A 12636-nucleotide genomic window follows, 5' to 3' on the forward strand; every position below is an offset into this window, starting at 1 on the left:
AAGTGTGTGAGAGTATGTGACAGTTGTATCGAACTAGTGACCAGGTGTGTGTGTAAGTGTGCGAGTGGGTGACACAGCTGTGCAGAGTGAAGGTAATGAGTCCGGGAAAATGGAAGTGGCGCCCTCTGGAGGTTAGAGGGAGGAACACCGGGTCACCGTCATCACAACTTATACTGTTCAGTATAATTTTTGTCATTACACAAAAATAGTTAATGCAGAGATTGACCAATAGCTGTATGGTGATAGCTGTATGGAAACAGCTGTATGGTGATGTGACACAAAACTGATGTTAATAATAATAAATTCTAAATAGAATACCAATCTGCATTTTACAGCACCCAAGTAGCAATTTTGGGAGCATGCCATGATAGCTTGGAGCCTATTTTTGTTAAATCATATTCAAAATTTATACTGCAGGACTTTGAGACCATCTATACTTTGTATTTATGAAATAAAGATATTTTATGAAAGATATTTCTGTTACACTACATTTGTTACACACCTTTTCTTACTTAACAGTTGGACAAAAACAAGTGTTAAATGAGTATACAGATTACATCTACAGTAATTTTATACAACATATATTTTATGAAAATATATAAATAAAACCTAAATCAATGTATTTACAAGTTTTTAATATTTTCAAGATCAAAGTGAGATTTTAATCAAAACTTCCAAACTGAATTTTTTGGCTTTCCTTGCAGGCCACAAATTGTTGAGCTTTTTTTTTCTCTCTCTCTAATTGATCAAGTTTTGATCAGCAACACTATTCAGCCTTGTTTGTGTCATGGTACTACGAAGCCATGTTTTTAGTTTCCTGAGATCACTGAAACTTCTCTCAGCTTCTGCGGAGGACACGGGAGTGACAAGAAGCAGCCGGACAAGTGTTTCCACCTTAAAGAGACTGGGGACTTCTGGACACATCCCCTGAAGGATGCTAGCTGCTTCACTGCTGGACTGCATGTCATGCTTTGATCTGAACATTGCCAATTGTGTGTTAAGCGATATTTTGTCCAGTTCTGGGTACATTTGTACCCCATTATTGACCACCCCCGTCCAGATTCCTTGGCTTCAGCAACCCTTCCTGCTCAAAACGTTCTCTGAACTGAATATCCACAACATCAAGCACTTTGTAAAACTCCATTTTTTAATATTTCAGATGGAGATACCTATTTACACAAGGTGATGTCACATGGACTACTTTGATGATGTTTTTCTTACCTTTCTGGACATGGACAGTAGACCGTACACACAGCTTCAATAGAGGGAATAAGAGCTCTCAGACTAAATCTAAAATATCTTAAACTGTTTTCCAAAGATAAACGGAGGTCTTATGGGTTTGAAACAACATGAGAGTAAGTTATTAATGACATAATTTTGCTATCTGGGTGAACTAACCCTTTAAAGGTTTAAAATATTGTGTCATGTGTTTAGTCATTTCTGCAGTCATTGTTTTATCAAAAACATGAATTGGCATTGGCAGGAAAAGAATGCATTTCAAAGACAAGCCTTTAGTAAATATAGTGGGTTTGATTATCTCTGTCAATCATATGTAACAGATGTTTATTTGGTCATAGTAAAACGGTTTCATGTTGCAAGGTAACCTGGTTTCTAATATGACTTGTAGCCATAGATGTCGCTGTTTCATCATTTATTCACTCAGTTCAGTAGGATAGGTTCAGTAGTAGGTTCAGTAAGATAGCAAAATATAACAGCAAGTGACATTTATTGTATAGATCCCATCATTCTGTGGCCACTGTATGCACATGATGTATATAATATAATCTCGGGTTCATTCAAATGCTCTGTGCTTCATTTTAACTTTTGGCGCTTGGATATTTTCTGACTTCTGCAATGTGGTTTTCTGATGGCTTCTGAGTTTCTTAAGTTACATAACCGAAAATCCCAAACTCAGTGTCCTCGGATACCCTTTCTGTGGACTCTCTTCACATTGTGTCAGAAGTTTGCCTTATGAAGAATTCATGAATATATCTTCAGCTCTCTGCAATGTCCAATAAAACCGCACGTTTCTAATTTAAGTTTGCATGCAGGTTTTAAGGACGTTGGGAGCTTAGATCATTTATCAATGAAATGCAAATATTAAAAACCTTCATTGATCTTTTTTTTTTCAAACAACCTAATTTTACATCTCAGAAATATGAACTCTTAATCGTTAAAACGTCTAAATTCATTTTAAAATGTATTGTCTAATTGCACCAAACAAGATATTACACCAAGTGAAGGATGCAAACAACTGATTTCCGAGCATTTCTCAGAATAACTTCACTTTTAACTCGACTCTTTCCGGACGACGAGGCTTTTTTGGAAATTCTGTCCGTGTGAACACTTCATGGGAACAGCGGAGAGTTTCCTGCTTCAGAGTTTTCCATATCAAAAAGCTCTTTTTCTGATTTCTCCTCATATTGATGTTTGTTCTGTGGGTTTCTGCCAGGTGCCCACGGAAGAGAGAGCAGACCGCAGGAAATGACACGCATCTGAGCAGCTGGAGTGAGTAAATGACATCACGAGCGAGGAAATGAGCTCTTAGAAAACACACAGCTGCCTGTCTGTTGTGTGCGGGACAGGACACGGGGTTGTTGTTTCGATCACAACATTGTGACGAAGTCAAAACAAGTCAAACTTTTATATTACTGTATTTACATACGGTCATGATTATACTTTGTAATGATATTAACGTAATTGTTGATTTTCTGAGTACTATCCACTTCCACAATAGGCTAGGCTATGTGAGAAACAGTTTATCATTTTAACTGGACTTTTTAAACCTGGGTGAAAGTTAATGTTGTGTTTTAGATTAATTTGACCTAGGCTATTTAATATCCGTAAATGTGTTTGAGATCAAACAAATTGGAACCTTGTGATGATATTAGCCTATATACAATATCGCTATGCCTTATAATAAGCTTGCAATCAAATAAAAATAAAATAAAAATGGGCTAATAGAGATGGATTTAAAATGCATGAATCGTGGTAATTTTTAAATTAATATTTAATTTAAAAACACTGTTTAGTGCTTACATTGGTTTCATTTTCTTTGTATCCCTTACGAAAATTAACCATGAGTTTACTAGCCTAATTTGATAACCACAAATTAACCATGGTTAATGGTTAACCATGGCCCCAAAAAATAATCATAAACCCATGGTTAATTTTCGTAAGGGACTGTTGCTATTGTGCAATATACTGTAATATTAAAAGCTCATCTAGTGGGTAATTTAGTTATTTATAATTACACTTAGCCTACCTTATTTTAATGCTTATTTAAGAGGAAATAAAATAACTTATTTACTGCAGCATTCAGCATTTAGTCCATGAGAAATGCTCTTGAAACATCAATATGACGAGATCATGTGACAGATTCAGTATTTTCTGCTAATGTCCATTCAGATAGTTTAGTATGCTGATACTGTCGGTTAATGCATCGGATTAATTTATTAACCAGTAATGCCGGATAGCTGCGCGAGACAGTAGCGCTTTGATTTCATTTTCGTCCAGTAGATGGCGCCCTACAACAAACATTGGCCAGTTAAATCCTACTGTTACACATCTATTGTCACAGTCAGACGATACTAACAAAAAGACAAACATGAGCACAACAGCCACAGAAAAGGGTCGAAACAACCCTTATTACACAGTTTAGTTGTGAATTATATAGGAAATTACAATCATTTTATTAAGAACTACACTTTATTATTTAACTCTTCACAATCCGGTTTCAATATTAGACCGTCTTCATATGGGTTAGGAATTTATTACAAACACCAAATGCCAATAACTCGCCAGAAAACACATGATTGTTGTATTTGATGCGTACGGTGGCACTTTTGTACAATAAACATCGACAGCAACTCGATGAGTTTTACTGATCCTGAAATCAACCTACATGTAGTATGTTGTCATAATGCATGTTTTTTTTTAAAGCCACTATGTATTTTTAGAGCCCAAATGTAAACATTTGTAAGGATAAAAATGAATGGCCATTTTTTTTTATCCTTTTTTCCTTATTATCATGTACTTAAAGCTGCATGAATATTCAAATGCATATTAAAATGAACACCGAGGTACAGTAACTAGCTGTATTTTATTTTACAGTCTTTTGAAGTTTCCTCTGAGATCCAAAGGATATATTCTATCATTTCTAATGCTTCTTGTATAGGACGTAGAATTGCATTCTCTACTTACAGTGATAAAACATTTCAGGTGTATATAATAAAATGTAAAAGAAAATAAGAAACTACTGCAATCATTTTCAGTCAAAGATGCCTATTTATTTTAAAAAAAGACATGAAACAGTTCGAATGTGACCACTTGGAAGCAAAATGCTACACCAAGTTAACGCTTCAAAATAGGACAATGAATAATAAAAAATAAAACAAATCTGAAAATGCTAAAAGAAAAAAAAAAGTGGAAATGTTTGCATGGAATAAACATGGTAAAGACCATTCTATTACCTACCAGAGAGACAGAGGTACATTGCAATTAAAGAAAGACTGCCAAGTGCTGGGGTAAATATATATAGATATATATCTGCTTCATTTGTCAATTTAGATCAATAAAATATAGGCCTCTGGGTACCCACTCTTTCACCTCTGTCCTAATGTTGCCTGCAAAAATACCAAGAAAAATGACATCCAGACATCTCTTTTTAAAAAGTACACATTGAGCATTATTTTACATCTGCGCAAGACTGAGAGGTCAATATCCAATACAAATAGTTATCAAAAAGAAGACTTTCAAATGTTATTTCTGCAAGATGCTTCAACAAGAAAAATGGCTTTCCTGTCTCCAAGAATCTTTTTCATATACCATTATATATATATATATAAAATAATGTTTAAAAAAATCACTTAAAATATACACCGAGAAATCAAAATAAAGAATAATACAAAATAAAAAAAGCATTCAAAATAAACTTGAACCCAAGATGTTCGAGGAGAAAATCAAAACATTGATCCTTTTTTGCACCAATGTGTCATAATGCAAAACCCAACCTACGGATAAATTGTTTCCAGGGAAAGGTGTGATCCTTAAAATGTTGCGATACAACGCCGTGAGGTGTGTCGGGCCCCCGTGTTGCTACATTTTTGGGGACACAAAAGGAAGTGAGGGAGTGATGTAGTGAACACACAGAAGACAGAGGTGCCAAATAACTTAGAATAACTTAGGAACAGGTGTAGGAATGTATGTGTTTGTTTACATGTGGCCATATGTGCCCTTTACAAGCGGTCGAGGAGCATAATCAGTGCAACGCCTTCGGCTTGGGGAGTGAATTAAGGACAGAAAACAAAAAGGAGGGTTCAAACGAGTATTCACGGGTCTGTGTGAGGGCCTGTGTTGGTGATTGTCTGTTCTCAGTTCAACGTCTCTACAGCAGCGCCTGCAGCCGAGGAGCAGATTCAAGGACCGGGACCCTCTGGAGATTCCGCAGGGGTCAAGAAGTGTCGGAGGGGTGAAAGGTTGAGGAATCTAGCAGGCCTCCATCTCTAAAAGGGGGCCTGTAGCTGCGGCCTTAGCTTTGCAAGAGGAAAAAGAAGTCCGTTTTCCTCCTGTAGAACACCAACGGAAAGAAAAACATGGTAAGTTGAATAATCTAATAAAATGTATATGTATATTCAGTGTGCCACAGTTCTGTTATGGATCCCAATGACTTTAATTGTATTGACAAAAACAGCTGAAATATTTCGAAATATTTAAATCAGTTTAATCCAAATGTCTAATTTATAGTGACAGTTCATAGTGTACGGTCTCTAAAACATTGTGCATGAAAAATTGCCTTTGAAAACATGTGACAGAAATAAAACCTAACAAAAGCACTGCATTGTAATTTTAATTTTTTAATTTTTACTATGCATTGTAATTTGTATATTGCACATTAGGACATTTAGAGCAAAAACAGACTGCAAGCTTTCAACAAACTGGCACACTCAAAAATGACCCAGCATTCCATTTTGAAAGAAAAAAAGAATCCCGCGTCCAACATTAATCACGAATCGTATTCTCAGAAACCCAAAGTCTTCCATCTCAATCTGTTTGTCCAATCTGAATCCCTTTTGAAATGTGAAATATTAAATGTTACAGGCTCTATTTTGGTCGACAAGCTGTATGGGGCTATTTCAGAAGTGCATCAAATGGAATTCTTGATCAAAGTGAGAATCAGGAATACAAGAGCAAACCTCTGATGGATAGAGCGAGAGATGGAGAGAGAGAGAGAGATGGATAAAATGCCACACTAGTAGTGGGCTCCTCTCTGGAGCGGAGGTCGAACGCAACCTTTTTCTGCGGGATGTCAGTTTTGCTCCACAACTCCACCCTGGACCACTTTCACACATAAATACATTCGTACACTTGTATGGAAGGCTTTACCACATGTGGATGAAAGGCAACTCCTTTTCCAGGGAGCGCTGACCCTGGTGCCGAACCAACAGAGAGAAAGAGAGTCACTGAATAAAGTGAGCGGGGGCGCTTTTATTTACTTCCCCTGCCCACCCTTTTCATCCTATGAACTCAAAGCTTCCCTGTGCCCTGCGCCCCCTTCCTGGAGAGCGTTTTCCTTCCCAGCCGCAGATGAAAAAGCCTGGCATGCTTTCCTGCCTTTCCCCGCCAGCCTCCTGTTGGAAAGGGAGGGGGTGCGTCGGGGTGTTTGGAGAGGTTAGGACGGTGCCGTCGGGCCACGCTTTATAACTCCACTCCCGTACAAACGCAGGGATTCAAGAGCTACTTCCCATTCGTGCTGTGGAATGCCGAGGCCCGCCTTGCAGGAAATTAAACACTCCTCTGTATTCGAGGGCCAGCCGCTTTCAGTGCTTCTCTTCGGCTCGGCGGTAGCTCGGCGGTAGCTCGGCTGTTCTTTGAAGTGTGGGAGGTTAAGATAACAGGCATGGCCCTGTGTCACTCAATTGGCCTGTTCACCTCTTGAGGCAAATCAAAAAGCCTGCAGCTGGGACCAACACATCTTCCTTCCTTCGGTCTAACCCTTCCCTTTCCCTCTAAAACCAGAGAAGGTGGCTTTAAGTGCTCAGTGAAAAAGAAAAAACATTGCTCTAAAAAATTGGAGAAAATGTGCTTCGTTTTATGTTTGCCGCTAAATTTTGTTACCAGCAGGATCTGAATGGCCTGTTTGTAGCTCAAATTATTTCTCTTTCTGCATAAACAAGTACAAAATATGGGGGGCTGAGAAAAGAGTGTTGAATTTGTTTGTTTTTTAAATAAGTAAAAAAAAAAAATACATGCCAGCACAACGACTTTTAACGACTTTTTACTTTTTAAGATAGAAATACAGTTAAAGCCTTTTTTTGGGCTTATATTTTTATGTAAAATACATTCTCTAAAAAGGCTTCAGTTTTGCTTTTCAAGCTAAATATATCTTGTTTCAAGATTTGTTGGCTGGAAAGTTGGTCAAAAAAAGCAAAACATTTTTTTTTACATTTATTTATTTTTTAGCAGTGCGCCTATAAAATCAAACAAAGGATGTGCGAAAGATTCCTGTGTTTGAACAACTTGACTTTGATTTTTAAGTTGATAAACTCTTGCTACCCCTCCATAGGTCAGGTGGAGTAAAAAACAATCAAAAGTGTGAATTGTTGAGAATTAACAGTCGGAAAAACTAAGCGTACAGGCTTTTTTAGAAAAGCAGCCGTTTCTGCAGACACTTTGCTATATGTGAGGAACCAGAGAAGCGTTACGATTAAAACATTGGCCAGGAAAGAGAGTACAGATTAAGAGCCCGAATCTGCTTTGTGTTAAGCCTAGTCAGCTGAAAAGGTCCACTTTCACACCAAACGGACTTTGGACCAGTGACCTTGTGTTGTAGCACTTGGCTTCATGTCTGGTTTGGCAGCGTCCTTCAAGGAGTCCATAAAAATTCAACAGGCGCTATAACCAATGATCTGCTACGAGGACGACGGGATAAAAAAAAACCTGGCCTGAGTAATAAAAACAGCACCTGGATGAAAAATCTGATTTAAACAAACCACTTCGTTCAGTCAGCACTTCCTTTGGCCCTGAGACAGTAACATTAAAGAGGGGGGAAACTCCTACACAATTACGTCTGTATAACTGCAAAGCAACCGCAGTTGGGTCTTCTCTCCTGCGATCTCTCTTCCGCTTTCTAAAGAGGCTGAGGAAACAAAGTTCACAAAAGTTTAAATCTCAGGTGAGGGACACAAGAAGGGCGAAGGCTTGGTATTCCAATGGAGACCGTGAGAGGGGTCTGCTAACATCTAAGGAGTAGTGGGATGAGAGCCCGGGAATGACGTGCTTCTGCAAAGCCTGAGCTGCAAGCCAGGGCGGCACTATTAAAGAGCACAATGACTGCTCCCCTCCTCCGCCCGGCTGCTTCAAAGGCCCCGCGACCGCTCGCAGTCGGGGGAGGGAGCAGAGGGGGAAAGAGGAGCAGGGGTTCCGCCTGCTTTCACAATGGGAGCCAGATTTACTCCCTAGGAGAGGAACTCCAGCAAAGCACAGACAGACGATGGCTGGGGTGTGAAAGAGTGAGAAAGAGAGGAGAGGAAATGTAGTGGACACCACATAGTTTACAGATTCCCTCGCTGCTTAGATCCTGAAACCATCCGGCAAAAGATTTAAATGAAAGATCTGATTGAGGCGATTCGGATTTGCATATTGAATTCAACCATTTGTGCAAGTTTTTTTACTTGTACCCACATACAGGCAAAACTCCCAGACTCTTTTTATAGAGTTGTCTCTTGGCAGCAAAACATGGAAGGAAACCTCTGGGTTTCCGCTGCCCTCAGTAATATTAACCAGTTTATCATAGGTGACTTGTACTCTTTTCCAGGGTTTAGAATAGAGTCATGCAGAATTGAACTGAGAATGTCTTTTAAATTCCAATTCAGCCTATTAATGCAAAATTTGCTATTTCAATTTGAATGGAGAAGAATAAACATTATTTCATTTTTACTGAAGTAAAAACTTTTGAATTTTGAAAGCGGAGATAGATGACAGAGACAGAGATAAAGAGATGCAGACAGACAGAGAGACAGACAGACTGACAGACAGAGAGAGATAGAAATACAGACAGACAGAAATACAGACAGACAGAGAGATACAGACAGACAGAGACAGATTGACAGACAGACAGACAGAGAGACAGACAGACAGACAGACAGAGAGAGATAGAAATACAGACAGACAGACAGAAATACAGACAGACAGACAGAGAGATACAGACAGACAGAGACAGATTGACAGACAGACAGAGAGATACAGACAGACTGACAGACAGAAATACAGACAGATAGACAGAGATACAGACTGACAGAAACAGAGAGAGAGACAGAGATACAATTTTTCCCGGGTTGAAAAATGTGACCCCTTTCACACTGCCAGTGATTTCCCGGAATGTGTATATAATGTACGAGCTGAAAACGCTAAGCACGTTAAAGTTCCTTTAAACTGGCGAACGATCTCAGCTTCAGTGCCGATAGTGAGGAGTTAACTGATCTAGAACGTCGATCTTCCTTCAAAACACCCAGTAAAAAAAGTTGTGCGACAACGTGTGTCATCATTACGACACGCCATTAGTTCTGGCTTTTGTTCACACAGAGCTCGTTCCAGGATTGAAACCGGCAATGTTACTAATCCACCGACCCGGGATCAATCCTGAGACGTGTTTGCTTACACAGAAGGCGACCCAACAATGTTCCAGCAATTTTCTGGGTCCAATGTGCGGTGTCAAAGGGGCTACAAAGATATAGACAGACAGACAAACAGACAGAGAGAGATACAGGGACATAGACAGAAAGACAGAGGCAGATACAGACAGACAGAGAGATACAGACAGACAGACAGATAGATAAACAGATAGATAGATGTGAGGAAGAATAAAAATGAACTGAAACTAATGTGTATTCATATTAACATAGAATCTTATGTTAACTTTTTATTTATTTTGTTTGTTTTACAATTTTACAAGTTCTTGTTTGAAAGTTTTGGTGAAAAGAAATCTTAAAATTCTATTTCAACTTCCTGTGGCCAATTCAGTTCACATTAAACACGTTATAATGAAGTGAAAATTCTTTTAATTCTTCCCAACCCTGACTCTTCTAGGTATCCTTTTTTTTTTTTTTACAAATCCAATTCAGGTCCAAACCTTTTCAATCCAAATCTGTTAAAGCAGCCCAAGGCACACAGTTCCAGCTTACTCCAAATGAAATGGGTTTTTAGATACAAAGGGTATCAGTGATTCTGCTATTCATGGGGTTGAGGCAGAGTGGACATTAAGAAAAGACAAGGCGCTCTCATCAGCACACAAGGGACTTTTAGTTGTTCTCTCATGTTTTTCATCAAAGGCTGACATCTGACTTCTGGCCTCACTCATCAGAGACACAGAGCTGGGTAAAGATGACCCGATTCGGGCACAGCTGTCCAACAGCACTTTCTTCACAGAGAAGGCCATGAACTCCACAGTGGCCTGTACCTCCAATGATTTCCCAAACTGGTCCCCACTATTGTCAACCTCTGGAACACTGAAAGCTTTCAAACCTTCAGCCGACCACTCCCAATAGAACGGCAAACCTCAGAGAGGGCCTGCCAACATCATTAAACTTGGGTGAAGAATGCAGTCGATATAAAAATCAAAAGTGAAACACAGCAGAACAGTTAGCGTAACAAAGAGTCAATGTCCAGGTGGCAACAAAGCAGCATGTTGAAATGTGCCAGACTGTGGTGACTCACAACCTTGGCTTCTTTGAATGACTAAGACTACATCTCAAGAGCTAGTTTTCATTAAAAGACCACCATTGTTACAATGCTTTCCCCAGTTCCCAATGAAAAAAATGCACAGTGGCGAAAAAGTAACAGCCCGGAGGGCATGTGTGCTTCAGCTCAGATAACAATCTCAAAGTCGGCAAATCACAAGGGTTAGTCAGACAAAAGCTCTCACAGCTAAATCTGACAAACAGACACAGTTGAGAACAAGAAGAGGATGTGGAGATGTTGTACGTGCAGGAAAAGTGGGATGTGTGAGGAAGAGCATTCTAGAACCTGAAATTATTCCAATGTACAGTTTTATTTCAAAGACTATGCGATTCAAACTTTTGAATTGTAGTGTGTATTTAATACGTTTAGTCCTAAAATGTTATATTAAAAGACATTTCTAAAAAAAAATAATATATAAAATAAAAAAAAGAAGAAAAATTTCTCTAGTTTTATGGTCTTTTAAATGCGTATTTTAACTGGAAAAGCTGCATTTTTTGTTTAAAAATATTTAGGTGCACACTGTATAATTCGGAAGATTTGGAATAAATATAAAAGACAAATGTAATGTTTCTCAGTCTTTTGGAACTGCATAAATGGACACGCTGTGGCAATATCCTCTGCTTCATGTACTGTATATTATCATGCTCTGTTGCTTCAAGTGAATTTCAATTGGATATTTTAACTGGAAATGCTGGATTTAACTTTTCCCCCATTGTTGCATGTTATTATGATCCTATCCATTATCAAAAAATACAATCACTTTATTTTATTTTTTTATATTTCATATTATATAATTTATAAGATTAATAAAAAAAAAGACAAAATTGCTGTTTCTCAGTTAGTCTGATCTGCATAAATTGACAAGCAGTGGCATTTATTTTCCGTTTTATGTATATTAGTTTAAGGCTGCCACGATGAATCAGTAGAGGCATCCATCCACAGTTTGCTTGGCACCGCCAATTATTGGATCGAAGATAGAATGCCTTTTATATGCGTTTTCAAAGCTATTGCTGCCCACAGAAAAAAAAGAAAGAAAGAAGAAAAAAAAAAGTCTGTGAAACAGTCCAATTTGTGTTTGGGAGCCACAGGGTAGTGAACTGATCAACCGTAAAACCTTTGTCTTGTAGGTTTTTGGGTAGGACCAGATTTGTCACATCTGCGCAGTTTTCATGGCAAAAAGAAGTGGAATAATTCTCAGACTTTCACCTGACAGAGAGGATTCTCTTCTGTGTTTAGCAAAAAAAAAATACGTATTTTAGGCCAGTTGCTAGTTTAATCGCTAGAATATTAAAACGCACAACGCAAGCCAAATAAGCTGGCAAGGGCTTCGTTCATTCACAGGGTTGGCTAGATAACACATGGGGGCCATATGGGTGAATGCTAAACGAGTTAGCTTACATCTGGGTCTACTCTTTCAATACCATCCCAGTTTCAGAACGTTCTCGAAAAACTGAAAATGCACCAGTTCAACATGGCCGCGAGCCACAGGACTGTATGCTGATGCTGCATGCCAAATGTTAAAGATGGAAGAAATGAATGAAGAAAGAAACCTGATAGCGTGGACTTGTTTTTCTGAGCTGACTTTGTCAAGATCACACTGTTCTGTGATCTTTTAAACAATTGGTATGCTTGCAAACTGTTCTTGATAAAAAGCAATGGTATTCTGAAACTACTAATGCGCCACCCAATGCCATAAACCACACATCAGTCTACAGGAAAAGGAATGTAATGGAGTTCTTAGAGTAAGGAAAGAAAAATGACTCGTCCCAACAATTCATCAGTATGTTTCGGAAGTGGAAGCCCTTTAACATTAGCGCAAAAGCATGGGATGCAAACAACAGTTTTCGCAATACAACAGTGAATGGTGGATTGGTGAACTCAACGTGGGCCTTTAGGATT

The 12636-nt window shown here is 38.6% G+C and overlaps 1 protein-coding gene across 3 annotated transcripts in view; it reads right to left on the reverse strand.

Annotated features, from left to right (window-relative positions):
• Positions 1 to 4267: 4267 nt before the first annotated feature.
• LOC128017683 (lymphoid enhancer-binding factor 1) overlaps positions 4268 to 12636 on the reverse strand; it is a 39583-nt gene continuing 31214 nt past the window's right edge. For all 3 annotated transcript variants that reach the window (XM_052603134.1, XM_052603124.1, XM_052603132.1), the window contains one exon: positions 4268 to 5567. In XM_052603134.1, the coding sequence (XP_052459094.1) occupies positions 5488 to 5567 (80 nt within the window). In that variant the 3' untranslated portion in view covers positions 4268 to 5487. The remainder of the gene's footprint in view (positions 5568 to 12636) is intronic.

This window comes from Carassius gibelio, chromosome A1 (assembly GCF_023724105.1).
Source record: "Carassius gibelio isolate Cgi1373 ecotype wild population from Czech Republic chromosome A1, carGib1.2-hapl.c, whole genome shotgun sequence".
In the NCBI taxonomy this organism is placed as follows: Eukaryota; Metazoa; Chordata; class Actinopteri; order Cypriniformes; family Cyprinidae; genus Carassius; species Carassius gibelio.